This window comes from Vanellus vanellus, assembly GCF_965231255.1.
Source record: "Vanellus vanellus genome assembly, chromosome: 1".
NCBI lineage: Eukaryota > Metazoa > Chordata > Aves > Charadriiformes > Charadriidae > Vanellus > Vanellus vanellus.
In genome coordinates this window covers 146,403,077-146,423,416 of record NC_138905.1, presented here as the reverse complement: position 1 = coordinate 146,423,416, position 20,340 = coordinate 146,403,077, and the positions used below count along the sequence as shown (strand labels likewise).

At 39.7% G+C, this 20,340-nt stretch overlaps 1 protein-coding gene across 1 annotated transcript in view; it reads left to right on the top strand.

Moving 5' to 3' along the window:
• The window catches only part of LOC309677308 (cohesin subunit SA-2-like), a 62,969-nt gene that overhangs the window by 27,442 nt on the left and 15,187 nt on the right, over positions 1 to 20,340 (top strand). The window contains exons 13-22 of the mRNA XM_082490091.1: positions 8,668 to 8,775; positions 10,740 to 10,848; positions 12,427 to 12,544; positions 13,447 to 13,550; positions 13,992 to 14,084; positions 14,170 to 14,259; positions 15,318 to 15,521; positions 16,974 to 17,050; positions 18,024 to 18,111; positions 19,116 to 19,193. Of these exons, the coding sequence (XP_082346217.1) occupies positions 8,668 to 8,775; positions 10,740 to 10,848; positions 12,427 to 12,544; positions 13,447 to 13,550; positions 13,992 to 14,084; positions 14,170 to 14,259; positions 15,318 to 15,521; positions 16,974 to 17,050; positions 18,024 to 18,111; positions 19,116 to 19,193 (1,069 nt within the window). The remainder of the gene's footprint in view (positions 1 to 8,667; positions 8,776 to 10,739; positions 10,849 to 12,426; positions 12,545 to 13,446; positions 13,551 to 13,991; positions 14,085 to 14,169; positions 14,260 to 15,317; positions 15,522 to 16,973; positions 17,051 to 18,023; positions 18,112 to 19,115; positions 19,194 to 20,340) is intronic.

Genomic DNA, 20,340 nt, shown 5'->3' with positions numbered 1-20,340 from the left:
GATATATTGTTTTTGCTGAAGTGGAAAACTAAAGGAAGAGGTCTTTTGTTGGGAAATTACCTGCCAGCCATAGATTTGGTAGGATAACAGCAAGCTGGAAGTGTGGGGAAAAAACTAGAGTAACATTACACGAGTATATGAACCCTATTGTGATACATCCTTGAGCAGCATGTCTATTTTAGAAATAGCTTTGTTTGCAAAATATGTGAAGAATAAATTCTCTGTCCCCCTTTTTCAATGCAAAATAAGAATAGAAAACTCACTGCATTTCATTGTTAATACAGTTGAGATGTTAGGACTCAGTAAGTGTCTCTTGTGTCTCAGGGTATAAGTTGAATTCTGTTGATGCAGATGCTTATCTCCATGTATAGTGTGGTGCATTGTCACCTTGTGGGATTTGTTTTTCTGTTTAAGCCAGAAGTATTGATCGTTGCTAGATGAGGATGTAGACCTTAGTGGACCAAATAATATGATGTTGTAGGTATTTACATTAAATTTGAAGTACATTTGTATGTTGAAGTGCTCCTTTATAGTCTAGACTCACTCCTGTCTCATTTCGTGTTCATTGATTTGAGTGGCATTTTGTGAGGCCTACTTCAACATACACATCATGATGCTGTAAGCATAGCGTGCTTTTCTGAAGGGAGTACCATTGTTCGGGCCTCACTAGTAGTAGCTACAGTTACATTGTTTTTGTGTTTACAATGTCCATTTCTACATCCCTTGGTTCTCCGTGGTGTGTAGCTTTTGAAACAAAGCACAATGCTGTGTGTATGTGTATAACGTGTCCCTGTGCTAGGAGGAGCAGCACACCATTGTTGAAATACAAAGATGCTGTACACCAGTTATGGCTGCCCTTGTTCTGTGTCTGAACTAAGTAGTGGTATATTGGCACTGCAGCTGTTTATCATCTCTGGCTTTATTATAAGGGAACATGTTCTCATTAATGCAAGCTGCAGCTATACAAGTTTGATCAATGCTGCTTTTTCCCTGAAGCAATTGTTTCCTAATTTTTCTTAAATATGATTTCCAATGTGAATAAATGCCTTCTAAAGTTTTCCGAATGACATTTTTCCATTATAAAATGTAGTTTTCATAAGTAAAATGAATACATTTTGAAATTGTTTTTAATTAGGCTGTGTGGAGGTCTAGCAAATACACGCTTCTCTTTGCTCATCTGTTGTATAGCCATCTTCTTTTCTGCCCCCTCTCTCCCCCCAGTTGCTCTGAGCCCTGCTGATTTGGCTTAGTTAGTGGAGTGATGAAAGTGGGAATTGGGGACTCAATAAGCAAATTCAATGATAGCACTTCTCTTTGATAAGACTAGTACCGACCAGTCTATAAAACCTGAGTGAAGAGAGAATGCAGACAACATAGACAGTCGCATGTACAGACTTCTTAATAGGAGCCTGCATCAAGATGCCTTTCCAGCAGGGGAAAAGCTTATGCCTCAGTACCTACAATAGTGTCAGGAAGGACTCTCTGCTGGCATTGCAGAAGAAAAGGAGTTTCAGGGCCAGTCTGTCCCAAATAGGTGCATCTCTTGGCTCAAAACTAGTATTTGGGTATTGAGCAGTAATGCTGCTTGATACAAGCAGTAAAGCATGAAATGGGGTTGGGGGACAGCAACTGCCCTGCCTTTAAAGATTAATAAATGACAGCTTGTATTAATGGTGCTTCTATTTGTATATATTGATGTAATAAAATTTTTTGCTGCTATTGTGATGCCATATTGGCTTCTCTGTGGATGGCTCACTTTTGTCTTCTGCAAACTTGGCAACTGAATTCTAGTTGCCCCACTTGTATTTTTAGTGAGGCCTGAAAGACCTTTCAGAATTAAATTTCCATTTTTAAAGGTACCAGCAAGAACCTCTGTCTCCTGAACTCCCCATAGTTGATTTGGAATCATGGATTATTTTTAACAAGTAATATATTCTTAACTGGTCAGGTACTGACCTCTAGAACATGTCTCTAATCTTGGAATAAAAATCTTGTGTTGTTTCATAATGTGTTGGCAAGAAGCAAAGCCAGAGTAACTTTTTTCCTCCAGTTAGTCCACTGGGTGCTCTGTGACTTTTTTTTGGAAAATTTACTATATCAGTCACTCCTTTTTACTGGCTTCCATAATTGTCTTTTGGGTGAGTATAGCAGCAAGACATCATTGCCAGTTAATTATTTTTGTGATGTTTTATGGTTGCAGTGGAGCTGTGCTCCATGTATGTTAGTAACAGCTTTGACCATCTCTTAAACATCACTGCATTCCAGTCCTGTGGACCTTGACTACTCTGCATACTACTGGCCCATAAAACTGCTATGCTGGCCTTTACATTCTCTCTCTTGCTAGCTAGAGAGGCAGTGAAAACACTGATCTTTTCAATTCACTTAGATGTGTTGCATTATTAAAAAAAATATTCTAGTGCTGACTCAAAACCCTCTTACTATGCATATACCTATTTTTTCATATCCATATTTATATTTTCATCTTGTCTATCTCTGTGAGCTGAGATTTTTTTCTTCTTGTTTGTTGCATGTTTTCTCAATTGAATGCCAAGGTCTTTGGGCTAGTGGATTTCTATTTTTACACAGCATGAAGCAATCCTCAAACTGAAGTGAGCCTATGAGGTTTAGCATAATAGAAATTATTAATGCTACTGAATTATGCATAATTGTTAGCATTAATGTTGCAAAGGATCTGAGAGGGAATAGAACTAGGAAGGAAATAAGGAGGGAGAAAATATGAGTGACAATGAGAGACCAAGGAATGAAAACATTGCTCTTTAGGAGCCAAATTAGTTTAGTGTGCCTACTGCCAAACAATTCTGTTCATTTTTGTGTGCTTGACTACCTAAAAGAGTAGAGGGATTTGGGAAAAAAGCAGCAAAAGTAATTCAGTAACTGTAGTAGATGAATGAGGAAAGGTTACAAGTGGTACAGGTATGGGTGCAAATCTACAAATAGTTTAAATATGGCAATGGGAAGAATTACTTTGTATTACCTTAGTTAAATGTAACTAGAAATTAAACTGAGTTTTAAACACAAAACTTTCAAGTTTGAAACCCGGAAGAGCTGCCTTAGTGAGAACTGTGAGTATATTGCACTCATTGAGGACTTCACATAGTTTGAAAACTATTTAATGGAGCTGATAAATACACTAATTCTCCAAAGCACCAAAGTGCTTTGACAATGGTCCGTAGAGTTAGTCCAACTTAAAAGCCAAGAAACTGAGGCTTGTAAGTTCCCAGTGTCCTGCTTAGCACAGGAGATGCAAGTCAAGTAGGGGCATGTGACTGTTGTGCTTAAAAACCTCGTCTCCCTTCCGATTCCCAACTAGACTGGGAAGGATGTTTTAGTTTGGAGAGGGAGGGGCTACACTGTAGGAGAAACTGGAAAACTGGATTTGGTGAAGGATGCCATAGCAAATAATATAATATATATTACTACTTCTAGTGGTAGATGTGTCTGTCCCATGACAAGTAATTCACTGTCACCGGACAGCTGAACTCTGTCATTCTGTAGTGTGATTTCATAGCTAAGCCATGGACTTTGGAGGAGAGATGGGCGTTTGTTAGGCAAATGCACTGTGTCTGGCAAGGTTATTCAGACAAGCCGTTGTGCAGAAAACAGTTCAGTTTATTGAAGGCTGAAATGCTATTATAAAAAGTGTTTTCACGTGATTGTAAAAAATAAGCTGAAGAGACATGCTTTGCATACAAATAAGGAAATTATCCACCTTTGTTTTGTTTAGTGGCTATTAGGAAAAATAAAGAAATGTTATCTTGAAGTTGATAGAAGTAGCATATGAAGCAGTGAAGCAAATTATACTGCACAGTTCTGATTTCTTGCATCAGTAACTTGTTTTTAGCAGATCAGGTACTATCAAAAGGGAATGGCATGGAGCTCTTCACAGCTCCTCTGCAATTCCTTCAGGTCGACCACACTCCTGGTCAGGTGGAGTTATGTTAGTGCTTTGTCAAGCCTATTCCAAACAAAGCAAAAGTGAAAGACCAAAATGGAACAAAGGCATGCGCTTTCTTCTCCGTCTTCTCCTCTTTTCCATCCTCTCAGGTTTATGCTTTCTTGGAAGTTACCTTCAGTTGTTTTCTGCCATCATGCACCTTTTTTCAAGAACCTTGAGATCTCTTCTGAACTCTTATCTTTCCTGTCTGAAGAGTTAACAAGAAAAAATAATTGCATGTCTCCTAGAGTTATGTTTCTTAACCAAAACAGGATACCATACAGCATCTGTCTAATGTGCATCTTCCTGTGTTCTGTCAGCATAATCATAGAATCACAGTGTATTGCAACATGCTAATCCTATTTTAAAGTGGGTGGGAAAGGACTCTTGTATTGTAGCGGCAACCACGCTATCGCCTATCTTGCTGATCACCAAAGTGTCAATTTGAAATACCCGCAATGACAGCAGGGTAGAAAGAGGGAGATAACAACAGATGAGCTGATTTTTCTACTCAAAAATTTTATCTTGGACATTAGAATATTTCCAACATATATTTTTTGGATGATAGTGCTCAGTGCACAAATTTGGGTGTTTAACTTGAATTAATTTTTTTTTTTGATTGAGATGCTATACCTTGGATTACCGATGTCTCCATAATGCTGCACCAGATCTTTCCCTGCACAGCCATTAAAAGCAAAAAGAATAAGGTGGCAAAACTCTGAAAAGCGCATCAGGTGTATTTTTATTTTATTTGTGATTTTGATAGTTATCCTTGGTATAAGCAATACCACAGACCAAGAGAGGCAACTCCAGCAGTCATGTCTCTTGTGTACAGTAAAATGGAACAAAAAGCAAGATATGAAATCTTTCAACTGGTGCCATATGCAGAACAAAATGGGTCTTTGATCTCCCCCTAGAATATCCCAACTTATTCTTCATGACATGTTCACACTGAAGTGCAGAGAAAATGGTATGTCATGACATCGGTATGTGGAAGGCTAGGCCTGTTTATTTTTAGGCACCTAAACACTGGCAGGCACTTTGGGCTTAACCTTTATCTGTTGCTTGGCATTCTGAGAGCTGTAAATTTGCAGCAGTATTATTGCTGTATTTTAAGTATTCTTTGGATGTTTGATGATTAGCTTATGTACGCAAAAAAGAAAGGCACCAATTTACTGTGGTAGTATTAGTGGTAGTGGTAGCAGGTGTAGTCAAGTGCTGCTACTTCCAGAGGCAAGTAAAACCCCTAAGCACTCATTTGAGTGGGAGTTATGAGTATAAACCTCATTGTATCACAGAGAGTAGTGGTTGAGCAGTATGTGGAAAGTAGTAGTAGCAGTAGTAGATACAGATATTCCCTCCCACTCAAGAAAGAAAAAAAAAAAACAACAAACAAACAAAAAAACCAAACCAAAACAAAAAAAACAAACCAAAAAGAGGTGCTCAAATGGTGTTGTGAGTGTCTGCCAGCCTGTACTGCAAAGAAAATGGGTTGTTTTCCCCTCCTTTGCTCCTGTGCTATTAGGGAGTGCTTCATACGTGGCTGGAGCTATTGCATCAGACCTATTCTTGTCTTGAGAAGGGGGGAAATAACACTGCTGTAGATTAATGTAGCTGGGGCAAATTCCTAGCCTCTTTGAAGACAAAGTTAAAAACAAGGAGGTTAGGATTTTAGAATCACAGAATGGTTGAGCACCTCTGGGGGTCATCTGGTCCAATCCCCCTGCTCAAGCAGGGCTGCCTAGAGCCAGTTGCCCTGGACTATATCCAGATGGCTTTTGTCACCCTCAGAGTAAAAACATATTTTCTGATGTTCAGAGGAAACCTCCTGTATTTCAGTTTGTCCCTGTTGCCTCTGGTCCTGTCACTGAGCAGAGCCTGGCTGCATCTTCTTTGCACCCTCCCTTCAGGTACTTATACACATTAATAAGTTCCCCTCTGAGCCTTCTCTTCTCAAGACTGAACGGTCCCAGCACTCTCGGTCTTCCCTCATAGGAGAGATGCTCCAGTCCTTTAATCATCTTTGTGGCCCTTCATTGGACTCTATCCAGTATGTCTATGTCTCCCATGTTGGGGGGAGACCAGCACTCCAGGTGTGGCCTCATCAGTGCTGAATAGAGGGAAAGGATCACTTCCCTTGACTTGCTGTCAACACTCCTCCTAATGCTGCTCAGGATACCATTAGCTTTCTTTGCTGCAAGGGCACATTGGTGGCTCACCTTCAGCTTTGTGTCCACCAGCACACCCAGGCCCTTTCCTAAGCAAAGGAAATTTCTAAGGAAAGGCAGAGTCCTTAATTTTTATCCAAGGAGATGGCAGGCATGTTGCTGAGCTCCTTGAGCTATCTGAACAATTTAGGCAAGGATTTTTTTTTAAATCAAGACACATGGGTATTGCATTCACTATTTCTGTAGGTGTTCTAGGAAGAGAAAACCTGAAATATAGAAAAAAGAAAATTAAAATATTAAAAAATGTGTACATTTGACTGGCATGTTCATACAGGAATTTCCATTTTGGCATAAGAAAAGAGTTTTTTACTGTGGGGGTCGTCCCATACTGGAACAGGTTGCCAGAGAAGTTGTGGAGTCTCTGACTTTGTAAATATTCAAAGCCTGATTGGACACAACCCTCAGCTTTAGCTGATCCTTCTCTGAGTAGGGTGTTGAACTAGATGATCTCTAGAGGTGCTCCATCCTCAGCTGTTCTTTGATTCTTTGTTGGCCCCCTCTGGATCGCAGCATGTTTGTATAGAAATTTCTTCTTTTGCAGGCTGTCCACAGTTTTTTAAAAATATATATAGAGAAAATGACAAGGGCAGCTTCATAGAAACTAGTGCTTTAAAAGAATTAAATAATAGATTGACATTAAAAAGAATGAAAGAAACCTTTTCAGACCGCTAGTTTAGTTCAGTTAATCAGTTAATTCCCCATAGCCTTTTAATATAAAGACTTGCTCTATCATGTATTTTTACTCCTGTAAGTGCAATTTGTTGTCAGTCTTTGTTTTACTCTCACTTGTTAAACTTGTAGAAGTTTAATGAATTTGATACTTCATTCATGGCTTCACAGGACACACCAACACTTATTCATATACTCTAATGCACCATGTTACCTCTTTCAATTTCTTACTGTTTAACTTCAATGAACACATTTTTATTCTATTTCCCTAGTTCTGTAGATGACTGAGTAAGAGTCGCATAAGTATTTTCTTTTATGCTAATTTCATGATATATATGCTCAGAGCACTTTTAATATGTCCTATTACTGCATGTATATACTCAAAAGGTATTGCATGTTAAAAGAGGCCACCAAAGCCTGCCTGAGTGCCCTGATTGAGAGCAAGCATTATCTTGCAAGATTGACCCATCGCTTTTGGAGACATACCATCAGCACTTCCATTTAGAGACATTTTTACTGTTCCAGTGACCATTGTAAGCAACCACAGAAAAAAGTGAAAAATTCAAGTGGTACATGAGTAAATATATTGTAAAGCTAAAATTCATGGGGTGTCAACTTCTATAAACGAGAGGCTCTTGGCTTTCAGATTTTAATCCCCTGCCCCCGATTTTAAATCCCAGACAGTGCTGAAAAATATTTGCAATGGACACTCCAGTGATACTCTCACCCAATGTGAGCTCACTTTTGTCAGTCGGGATGGAGGATGTTTTGGGGCTTTGTGGCTTGTGAAGATGCTAGAGGATGCGATGGGTTTGGAGACAAATGGGCAAGTGCAGGAAGGTCTGCCAATTTTTGTAAGACATGACTCCCAGAAAATGAAGAGGATGAATCCTGAATTTTAGAGAAGGTAGTGGACCACAGCTGTAGATGGTTTTAAACTGTTACTACCTGAGGATTGAGTGCAGTAATAAATAAAAAACTTTTCCCCTTACCTGGCTGTAGTAAGTGTAAGGATCTCATATGTTGTTCTTTTGTTCTCTGAAGTAGGTTAGTCCAGTGACATTGCTATGGCAGTAAGAAGCAGGTATTTTGGAACTCTAATCCTTGCTTTGGGCTTCACTCCTCTGGCATCTCTTCAGTGGGTTATTCAACCTTGATACTTCAGTTTCCTTTTTGCAAAAGGTTGATATTAATACTATTTCTACCTCTCATAGAGTGTTCTAGGTTTACTAGTTGGCAGGTGGTATTTTCCAGATGTGTAGCTGAATGAAAAAATTGTGACTTTGAGTGTGTTTGCGCAGAAAGGTCACAGTCATAAGCATGCTATCAGGAATGTATTTTGATTTCTTTTTACATGTGACTGTATAAGCCTAGTGTGAGAGAATATAGGTTTTAAAATACTGTAATAAATAATTAAAAAGAATTTGTACTGCAAAATGAAGGTGGCTTCTTGTTTATTGACTTCTATGGTGAACATCTAAGCATGAAGTAGAGGCGTGATTTTCCTATTTTATTAGTTACTCTTTTTACCATATCCACTAATCAACCTTAATTATACTTTAAATTAATGTTCATGTCCATGCAGTGGGCCTGATTCATCATGGCTTGCACAGACCTCTGTTTGTCTACAGAGTGAGTAAAAGAATGCTGCTAATTTTGTTTGATAGCATTTTTAGATATGTCCTACAAAAATTCAGCTGTGTAAACAAGTTGCACGGCTATGGAGAATCAGGTCTAGTGGAAGCTGGACATAGCATTCATAATATTCTTTGCAGATAAACTTGAACTATAACTTCCGTTGTTATTTTTGCCTAGGAACTGTGAGGATGTGTTATCAGCTGAAGACTGTGAAACGTTATACCAGTTTGTTTATACCACACACCGTCCGCTTGCAGTAGCAGCTGGGGAATTCCTTTATAAAAGGTATATCTGCCTGCCTGCCTGTCTACTTCTTGCATATTCTCATTTGTTTCAGAATGAAGGTGGATTTATTTAAGAGGGACATTAAGCATTCATTTTTCTGCTGGAAGTGTGTACCGTGAGGATAGTTGATATGCTTTCTTCTGCTAAATCAGAAAAGAAATGCTGTCTGGGGGTAATCATTGGTTCCCCTGCACAGCCCTGGCACAATAGGCATGAGAAAAGTTGCAAGACTAACATAGAGAATATGAAACAACTCACGGATCCACAGATGCTATGCTATGTTGAGAGTATACCTCCTTTCTTTCTACTTTCTTTTTCTGTTGCTTTGCTTCTTACAAGCTAATTCATCACCTGGCATCTGCTAGATTTCCATGGCTTTGGTGATTAATCACAAAAATGGCCTCCTCTTCTCCCTTTGGAAGTTGCCTTATACATTGTAAAGGCTTTGAATAATGAGAGATGCAGCAGATTAAAAAGCCCTCCCAATTTTCTGTCAGGTTAATGAAGTACAGGGTTTATCTTCCCCAGGAGTAACTCTTATAAATGGGCCTCTTATAACAATGGTTGCATGAAGTGAATGGAGTTGGCGTGCTAAAAAGAGAAGAAATAAATATTCTGTCTCTACGGCTGAGAGAAATAATTTTGCCTTACAAAGAGGAATGAAAGTAAAAATATTTTGGCAAGACTTTTGTGGGGAAAAATTCAGAAATAATAATGATTTGTGTTTCTCACGTGCAGAATCTCCTCCTAGCTGTCTCTCCCTATCTAGCTGAACTGCTGACATTCCAGGGTTTGTGGAGCCAAATCCAACAGAAAGACAAATGAAGATAAATTTCTGTTTTGATGAGTCTTCTATCACATCTGCTAGTCTTACGTAGTCTTTTGTGTTGGTCCTAATATTCTATCATAAATCAGGTGATTTTCCTCTAAGAACAGTGCTGCTTTTTGCCATTGAAGTCATTGCCAGGATAACTTTACTTTTTCTACCCAGCTTCCCAGTGCAGCGTGGACACTTTGACCTTGTAAAGGTTGTTCTTGTTTGCCCAGTTCTTCTCTCTTGCCAGTATAGAAACGTTCATTCTAGCGTGATAGAGATGTTAGTGACACCCTCCTTTACCTGGTCATACTGATAAAAGTTTTAGTATAAATGCTTGTGCTGTTTTGTTCCCTTCATCTTGGTTTGCATGAAATCTCCTCAATGTTTGCATTTTTAACTTAGGTTCCTTACTCAACTGGCATAAATTATATCAGCAGAAGTACTTTCTGAAAGTATAAGCTTTTATTGACATTGAGTAGCGTGGTCCTGCTCTTAAATCCAAGCCATTTGGGCCTTCAGTTAATCTGTGGGGTTCGCCTTCCTGGATTTACTTTGGGATTAGCACTTTTGCTGAGCAGTACAGTCACACTCATTTTGGATAAAGAGGGAAATGAAAATTGAAGTGCTTCATACTTCAGGCAGAAGAGGAAGAACAGTTTTTCTACTGTATCTGTGAACTTGAGTAAATTGGCTCTTATAAATGCAAGATACTACACTTTCTTTAAGAAGCTTCAGTTCTAAAATGTACCATGATGTGAATAATGGTTGGGTAGTAATATCTCTACTGTGTTGTTAAGGTTTAAATTCAGCCTAGAGCAAGCCCCTTTTCAAGCGTGAGCAAATGCCTACCTCATTATATGTTCAGCACTGTGGAATCTGCATCTGTTGTCCAGAAAGCTGGCAGGGTACCTGTGAAACTGTCAGAAATAGTCTCTGCATCCACAGGGATAGCAGATCTCTCATGATTGAAAACAATCTAATCTCTTTTCCTTTCATCTGTTAAAAAAGTATAATGTGATTTGGAGTAATTAAGTCGACGTTTAGAAGAAATACAATCCTTGGGATCTTGACAGAATTAGTGTTACATTGGCAAATGAATATAAGGAGAATGTGGCAGAGCTGGACTGACTTCCTTTTCTGTTGACAGGCTGCTTAGTCATGAGGGAGGTGAAGAAGCTCAGCCCAAAGGAGGAGCGAAGTTTGGGGCGAGTACTGGCCAGTTGAAAAGACTAATACATTTTTTCCTGGAGAGTGAGGTGAGAATAGCCCCTGCAGTAAGCCTTTTAAATCCAGTGTTGCATGTTAAATCGAATATTGGCTTCCTTTTGAGAGGTATTTCTGGTGGTGAGCTCTGAAATGTTTGGTGCTTGGGTTGTTTTCACTCTCTAGGATGAGTTTTTAATGAAGATTTTTCTGTTCTGTTGTATTAAAACTAATTTACAACTATGCTAATGGAGAGAATCAGTGCTGAAGCAGTTTCTGAAAACAGCCTGAAAGACTAATGCCACTGACTGAGGGTTTTTTGGTGTGTGTCCATGCCTTTCTGCAGGCAGATATGGATTGTTGTACCATGGCTCTATGCTCACTAAGAATGGCGTAGTTTTACTGACAGTTTTATCAGCTTAAATGCTGTACTTCACCATTTGGCTTTTGCAGTGGTGCAGCCCTATGTCTGGCCAAAGTGTGTCAGGCACAGCAGTTTTCATAGAATAATAGAATTGCTGAGGTTGGACCTTTAAGATCATCAAGTCCAACCATTAACCTACCCTGACAAAACCACTTCTAAACCATGTCCCCAAGTACCACATCTACCCTTTTTTTAAACACCTCCAGCGATGGCGAATCCACCACCTCCCTAGGCAGCCTATTCCAATGTTTAATAACCCTTCCAGTGAAAAAATTTTTCCTAATATCTAATCTAAACCTCGTCTGACATAACTTGAACCCATTTCCTCTCGTCCTATCACTTGTCACCGGGGAGAATAGGTCAACCCCACCTCTCTGCAACCTCCTTTCAGGTAGTTGTAGAGGGTGATAAGGTCTCCCTGCAGCCTCCTCATCTCCAGGCTAAACAACCCCAGTTCCCTCAGTTGTTCCTCATAAGACTTGTGCTCCAGACCCCTCACCAGCTTTGTAGCCCTTCTCTGGACACGCTCCAACACCTCAATGTCCTTCTTGTAGTGAGGGACCCAAAACTGAACACAGTACTCGAGGTGGGGCCTCACCAGTGCCAAGTACAGGGGGATGATCACTTCCCTAGTCCTGCTCACCACACTGTTCCTGATACAGGCTAGGATGCTGTTGGCCTTCTTGGCCACCTGGGCACACTGCCGGCTCATATTCAGCCAGCTGTCCACCAACACCCCCGGGTCCTTTTCTGCCGGGCAGCTTTCGAGCCACTCTGCCCCAATCCTATAGCACTGCATGGGGTTGTTTGAATCTTTCTGCAAAGAATTTCACAGACAGTAAATGTTGACTCGTTTCTAGTCCCAAGGTTGGATTTTTATTTGTTATGATCAGCAATATAAAAGCAATACAGAAGTTAGTTTTAAAGAGAATACTTAAATTACAATGGAAAGTTATCCTAAAAAGAGAAAAGAAAAGTTTTTTTCCTGCTTTTTCTGTTTTTTTCCCCCACTTTCCTGCTTTGTATCAGTCTGGAGACATGTTTTTTAAGTGTTGATTAGCGTCAAAGCAAGTATGGTAGAATACTGTGTGTGACTATATGTGTGAATGTCAAAGCTTTGTAATTGGAAAAAGGGAGAGGAACATATGAAGCTGTATTTCTTTTAATGATGTGTTTGCTTCTATAAGCTTGTGCTTTTAATCCCTAGCTACACAAACACGTTGCATACCTCATAGACAGCTTGTGGGACTGGGCAGGCAAATTCCTGAAGGACTGGGAGTGCATGACCACTCTTCTATTAAAAAATACTGAAGAAGATGGAGAAGGTGCGTAAGCAAAGAGCTTAGTTTTGTCTGACTGAATCTCTTGATATTGTTTTTTGAACTTTGCCTCCAGCTAGTGTAGGATCATTCCATATTACAGTACCGTTAGATCCCAAATTGTGGTCCCCAAGGGCCACAAAGCAGATGCAACTCTGCACTACCGATATGATATTTCTATCAACATATTTGTTTTATTCAGTATTCTGTATTTATGTAATGTAGGTTTAGAAACTTTGCAAGAATACTTGTATAATTAAGCTATAAAACTTACGGAGCATTCACTTTGTTTGTTTGTCCAAAGCTTAAGGATCTAAAAGTATTAATTGATTGAAGTGCAGTATTGTCGGGCTATTGTTCATGCCTGAAAAGAAAATGAGTAATGTGTCAAGTTCATTGACATCTAACACTCTAGAGGATTAGTTTTTTATAGAATGATTTTAAAGTGAACTGAAATAAATCTTGAAGGTCCCTTCCAGCCCAAACCATTCTATACTTTTATGAATAGTTGTTATAATAGAACTGGAGGTGCATGCGTGATTGAAATCAAAGTTCATAGACCCAGTGAGTTAAAGCATTTTGGTACTTTAAAAAGCAGTTTTGTCCTTAATGAAACAGTAGTCAGTAGGAGTAGGCCTCATTAAAACTGCCTGTGGTTTTGGGAGCCCAACTGCTCTTAAAAGTTTAGCCATGAGAGGAATAATTGTTTTTGTGGATAGTAAACGTAGAAAATAGTTTTCTTCAAATTAAATCAAGCACTCTCTCGGTGTTTATTTAGCAACACTGCATCTTTCTTTCTGTAGTGTCCTTCCACAGTTGCTCAGATAAATGAATAGGCTTTTCATTAGCTGTTGCTGTATTTTCATTTTCTTTTGTGTGATGCTGAAAAGAGGCTGATTTACTTACAGAACTAAGTGATGCCCATGAAAGTGCTCTCATTGAAATCATCCTCGCAACGGTTAGAGAAGCAGCTGAAGGTCATCCACCAGTGGGCAGAGGTGCAGCCAAAAAAGTCAGTGCATCTTAGTCTCATTTATTGTCCTGTAATCACGTTCTCTTTGCCTTATGTGCTTTGCCAGACAGCATGTTCCTAGTGGTAGGTATATCTTCAGAAATAAAATGGCTTATTTTTATGAAACGACACAGTGTCTTTTGACCTCCAGATCCTATTAGTAGTGGATATTGAAGGAGATGACCATTAGAGGAGAGCCAGTTGAAGCATGTTATTGACAAATGGTGAGCATTTTATCCACAAGATATAGCTGTTCAGTGATTTGCATCTAATTTAAGGTCAACAAAAAAATAAAAAAGCATCTGGTTGTCTCCATGGAAAAGTATCTTTATCTTATCTTTATATGCTTTAGACAAAGGCATGTGAGTTAACCTTGGGTTACATGTAAAATTCCACTCAAATCTAAGATTTCGTAATTGAAACAAAATGCTTTTTCTGCAGATTCTGTCAGTAAAAGAGAAGAAAATACAATTGGAAGATTGTACCAAAATTACTGAACACTTTATTATGGTGCTTCCTCAGCTCTTGGCAAAGGTAACTAACAGCTGCTCTGTGAATGCATGTTAAATATTTCATTAAAATTCCTGCAGTGTACTCATATCCTGTTTTTTCTCTGCAGTATTCAACAGATGCACAAAAAGTGGCAAATCTTCTGCAGATTCCTCAGTATTACGATTTAGATGTTTACAGTACGGGACATCTAGAGAAGGTGAATAGGAATTGGGGTAGTTGGTTCATGTGGAATGTACTAAATTTATGTGACAATGTATGGAGTTTAGTAGGACCTGGAACAAGTAGGAGACTGTTGAAATATAAAGAAATGGTCTCATACCTTGAGGAAAGTGGTCTTATTCAGGCTTTACTTTTTTCTTTGGCAGCCCCAAATCAAAACCTTAGTGCTTGTCAGATCTGATATGCTGTGACTGGCCCTGGAGGGTAATGATTTGTGGTTTCATGTGGTAGGCCTGGTGCTGGGTTTTTCATTGTTGGGTGGAGAGAGGGTGGGTTATGCCATGTGTCTAAGCTGGTGTCTCCCAGGAGTTTACTACAGAATAGGTTTCATTTTCCTTGAAGACTGACTCCCAGCTGCTGGGGAATGATAATAACTGAAAGATAAGAATGGAGATAGTTTATCTGCTGATGGGAGAGGGGTGATCAGAAACGGATAGATGAAATCCTTGAAATAGCTTAATGTATTCTTAAGCAGGGATGTTTACAGGGAGGTAATGTTAGGCGAACACGCCTAGGTTAATTTCAGCACAAAACATTAATTGGAAGAGAGAGAGTCAGCAGAATGGCAGAAGTTACCTTCTCTCACTAAGAGTGAAGACCTCAGTTGCTGACATGATCTGAAACATTCTCCATCCTCTGCTGCTGAGGGACACAACTTCCATTGTTTGAAGACACACCTGTCCTTTGGAAGGGCATTTTTTATTCCCTACCTTTGTCTTTGTTTTTATGTAGTGCTGAACGTGTATTGCTAAAGTAGAACTTAAAGCCGTTGCTTCATTCTTTAGAAAGATCCAGAGACTGTAATAATGAAAAAGAGCTATAAACCCAGAAAAAAACCCAGTTGTATCCTCTAATCCTGCCCCTCTGCTCCTTAGACTGGCATTTATTTCATGTTGGCTAGAAACCAATATAGATATAGATATATATGGACCTAGTGACATGTTTCTAAATCATAAGTGGACCTAGTGACATGTTTCTAAAGCATAAGTGGATAATTGTACAATTTGCCTATAATACCCCTTTTATCACTTGCAGCATTTGGATGCTTTGCTGAGAGAGGTAAAAGACATTGTGACCAAACACTCTGACATCTCTGTCCTTGAGGCTTCCTCCAGGACTTACTATGTCCTCTACAGTGAAGAAATTGCCATCTACAGCCAGGTGGATCGTGCCCAAACTCAACTGATAGATGAGTTGATGGGACAGCTTAACCAGCTACTAGATGACTTCTGGCAAAGGGTGAGTGTGACTCATTGTGGAGATAAACAGACTGTTTCCCTAGGAAAAAAAAAAAAAGACAAAAAAAATTAAGGGGGTTACGGAACTATTCTTTGCCTGCTGTTTCTCTGCTTGAGGGGACCAGAGCTTTCAAAGATGAGTTTGCTCCTCTGAAAAGATTGGTTACATTTTAATGAAGCAGATTTATTTTGTCAGGAATAGAGTGGGGGAAATAATAAACAATGTAGTCCACATCAGCACCAGGGCATTTTGTGTCTTCTGAATATTCTGGACCTAAGCTCCATAGTTGCTCCATTACTGTGCCAAAGATACTATGTCTAAGATCAGCTAAGAAGTGGTGTGGCTGTGTAAGTGGTGAGACTGTTCCCCAAAGGGTATAGTTCTGTACTTCTACATGTTTGACTGTGCACAAGATGCCCTGGTGCTGCCACTTTGGCTCTCGAGGTAGTACTAGGAAAAAAACCAACCCAGCAGTCTGTAATGCAGATTGTATAGCTTTGCGGTCTTTGAAATGATGACTTGCCCCTTGAAGGAGGACTGCAGAGTCTCCCTCAGAGTTTTTCATTAGTTCTAAAAAGCAGAAACAGCTGGTGGTGATATGAATAGCTTGCTGGCTGAACTGAACAACAGAAGCCCACAGCTGATCTGATCAACTGTGCTGTCATGAACAGGTGTCATGCCATGGTATGAGAGTTAACACTGGCAGGTTTTTATTTGGACACTGGGACATTGTAAAATGTGTCAAGCCAAAAAATCCCCTAACCTCAGATTGGATTTATTTTGTTGGTCTTAAATAGATATCTATGTCAATGTGGGAGAATGTGTACTTATGAGAAACAAGATAAGTGCTAGACCAGGGATTCTTCAACTCCTTCGTAGTGTGATCCATATCTAAATAAAGAGATTTTCTCCTGGAGCCCCTCCCTTCTAATTCCTGGTTGTGTATACTGTCTCCCATAATCATGTAGTATACTTGTGGAAACTACAGCAATTGCATCTATGGGAAAGTATTTAATATATTTTTAGCTATCTTTGAATGTGATCTGGCAGCTGGAAGCAAGGAGAGTCAGCACCATGTGAACAGTTAGCTTTCCAGAGATCCCTGACAACTGTGTGAGGGACCATGAACAGCCTGTGAGTCTGAGGGTTAGTCCTTCTGCATTAGCCGAATTGCTAGTTTTTACTCTGTGTTAGCAATACTGTATCCTAGGGCAGCTGCCATGGGTTTATTAATGGCAGGGACATTGCTTTACATAAAATTTCTTTGCAGTCAATGTATTGCTTTCTTTTTACTGTAGAGAAAGACATGAGTAGCATGGTTGAAGTTTAAAGGACTGGGGAAGGCTGGAGAAGACTAATTCAAGCCTGTGGGTTGGTTGGGAAGAGAACATAGAAGTTACCTTGCCCCACACTGGCTAATTCCTTTCTCTTTCCCAAACTTGCATAATTTAGGAAGAAGGATTTTGTACGGATGCAGGAGAAATTTCCCGGATGCACTCTGCTTTGAGAAGAGTAGCAGCTTTTCATAAGTGAGATGTTTATTTACACAATTGACTTTCTCATATACTTGAGTGTCGACTTAGCAGATCCAAAGCGAGGATTGCTTTTGTTAGTTAGACTTAAGATTTTTCACAAGAGAATGAAAATGATCCCTATGAGAGGTGCTGCAAAGTTTAGTTTCTTCTTAACAGAACTGTATTCTCGGATATGGAATTCTTTTTGGACTCGTTACTGAGGTTGGAGCATCAGTCCTAATGTGGCTGAGAAGTGTGTGCTAGAGTTGGGATGTCAGAGTGGATGCAGAGATCCTCTCTGTGCTGCCTCCCTCCTAGCTGGATGCTTTTGCACTGCCTTACCTTTAACACTGGTGTCAGTTTGAAAATGGTATAGTGAATGCAGTCTTTTTTTCCCTGCAGATGTAATCTGCTTTGTTTGTTTGTGTATTTGATTTTCTTTTGGTAAAAGGTGATTTCTCAAAAGCTTGGTTCTCCAGGGATTGTTCACCAAGTAAATTGTCATGCAAAATAGTAGAGGGTGGGGGAACTGGGCTGCCCTCTCAATGTGTCTTGTGCCTATGCTGCATGCCAGGACTGCTCTGTTTTTGCAAAGAAAAGTCTAATGTTAATCTGTGAACACTCAAGAGTATTAGAAACACTCTTTTAAAGTAGGGTGGGGAAATCGTTCTTTAGATCTTTTTGAGCACCTTTTTGAGAGGTTGGATAGAGTATAGGAAAAGGTACAGAGCTCAAGCTTCTTTTTCCTCTCCTTGTGGCACTGCAGTTTTGTGGTAGGAATGCAGACTAAAGCATGGACTAAAGGTTGCAGTGTTATGTCATTAAAAACTTAATTTCATTCCCCCCCCCCTTATAATTAATAATTAATTGTTTAAAATTCTTGCTTTACATCTGATGAAGGCAAAAATAGGATACATTTAACCTGTTTGGTCAGGTGAGATTTCATTTCTTGCTTAGAGTATCATTATTGTTTCTTTTTCACTTGCAGTGCCCATGATCTCACCAAGTGGAATCTGTATGACAAGACTTTAAGGTTGCTGGTGTTTGAAATGGAACACGGGAGTTTGCCTGTTCTGGTGAGTTGTTAATATTTAACATTGAAAGAGGTTTTTCTTCTTGAAAGCAGGAAAATTAGGAAATATTAAATAATCTTATATATCAATGTCTTATGAGACAGGAAGATACTGTTTCTCAGTCTGGGAAACCGAGGCTGTCTTTGGTATAACATTATTGGAATCGGTAAATTCATGCCATGGATTCATTTATTTTGGAGGTTCTCCAAAGCTATGATAGAGTAATCATTGACACCTGGATTGATCCTTTGTCATGCTCAGTACTTCCCATTGATTGCACAGTTTTGCTCGCAGTACATATGAAATTGTTGGGTCTGTGAGGAGCCCCTTATTGATCAAATGTAACCAGAAATTTGAATACTTTGGATCTGTTGCTTGCAGATTGACTCTTGGTGAAAATAGCTTGTAACTGTCAGTTGTCTCAGCTGCAGCCTTTTGGTTGTCTGGTTGCCTCAACTCAACAAGATGGAGGTATATCCTAGGGTTACAAGGTGAAGTACTGTATCAGTCATGGATATTAATCAGCCTCCGTTTTCAGGAGAGAGCTAGAGGTTAGTTGGAAAGTGATGAAATTTACCTGGATAGAGAAAGCCTGCAGCCAGTGGTTAGAGGTGGACTCCTTTAGATGGACCATCAGAGCACCAAGGTGTGGCTTCTGCTCTGAATTGCCCTCTGGAGGAGTCTGCCTTTCACCAAAGACTGCAGAGAAATTCTAAGCAGCTAAGCTAAAGTTAGCCTCTGTGAACACTTTTTAGTACATGGTTACTTTCCATTGAACTCATCAAGATGTCAGAGTTCTGCAAAAGCAGCACCTTAATAATGAAGTTTCTCAGGAGGCAACGTTTGCTTGTATGTAAACCCATTATGTTTATTTTGAGGGTCTAAGTACTTCACAGTGCAGAAATGGTCGCGCAAACAGCACGCAGAATGTCAGGCTTGGATGCTTTGTTTAATCCTAAGCTGTTGAACCTTTCATGTAAATAAAGGACATATGTTTTTATTTGCAGATGATCCTGCCAGCTCTCCAGTGCACGTATTTTTCTCTCCTGTGGCAACTAACTGCAGTTTCAGAAAATCCTCCCAAGGTTGGCCATTCCATGTAATTTTGAAACCCAGGGTTATGCTTCTAGAAGCTTAAATATCTTTTCTGTTCTCAGATCGCCAGAAAAAAACCAAGCTTTCTTAAGAAGATAATTTGTGTGTTTTCTTGAGGAAACCAAATTGAGTTCAGGCATTTTCTCTCTGTCTTGCCCTCTTTTTTTTTTTAAAGTGTTTATGCTTTTTCAGTTTGCAAGAGAATAAGTGAACAATGGTTCACCTCTATTTTTACCTCAAAACATGTGCATTGAATTCCTAGGGCTTGATGGAGATAAGGAACTTGTTCCACTGCCAACCAGTTTGTTGTTTTCTTCTTTTAAGCAACAAAGAATATTCAATGAAAAGTCCAGGGAGTCCTGTTGCTTTGATTTGTTTTTATATTCTTGTTTTACTTACATATTTCTATCAGAAGTTTTGAGGAAACTGGTATTTTTCTCATCAGCTGACTGCTTACTTTCTTAATTGTTTTTATATAGTGCCAAGGTCTGCCAGGTATTTCAGAAGACAGTCTAGTTTAAGACACCAGAGAGGAAAACTCTTTTATGCTTTGGTTCACATGTAAGCGTGTTCCTGTGTGGCCCCTCTTTATGGTGATTTCTGACTACGCCAAGTGCTGCTGCTTCTGTCATTCTGTCCCCTTCCCCTGGTTCTCCTGTGTGTACAGAACAGGATGCTGACACACGGACGTTTGTTTTGTGTGAGAAATGCTAGCAGGGAGGTTACCCATTTGGTGACTGATTCACTATCTATTCCCGTCCTGTTCCATTCCTGTGTGGATGTCCGCATCTCTCAATGCTCTAGTATGTTCTGCCTTTCAGTCCAGACACGGTTAGCTTGACTGATAATGGGGCAGCACATTTTTTAATTTGGCCTTTCGTATGGGAGCAGGTTTTGATTGGAAGCACAATGTTACGGCCCACTCCGCAGGGCCAAATCTGGATGTTGGCAGAGAGAGAGGCTCCAAGAGCAGAAAAGAACATTTCCTGGACAGCAGCTCTAGGACTGTTACTCTCCCCCACCTCCTCCAACAGTGTTAAGGCAATGTTTTGCCTCTCCCTCTGCTTCTCAGTGTGCTCTGGGATGGATCCCCTTTCTTATAAAGATACAGTTGCAAAGCATGAAATCCAGCCTTCC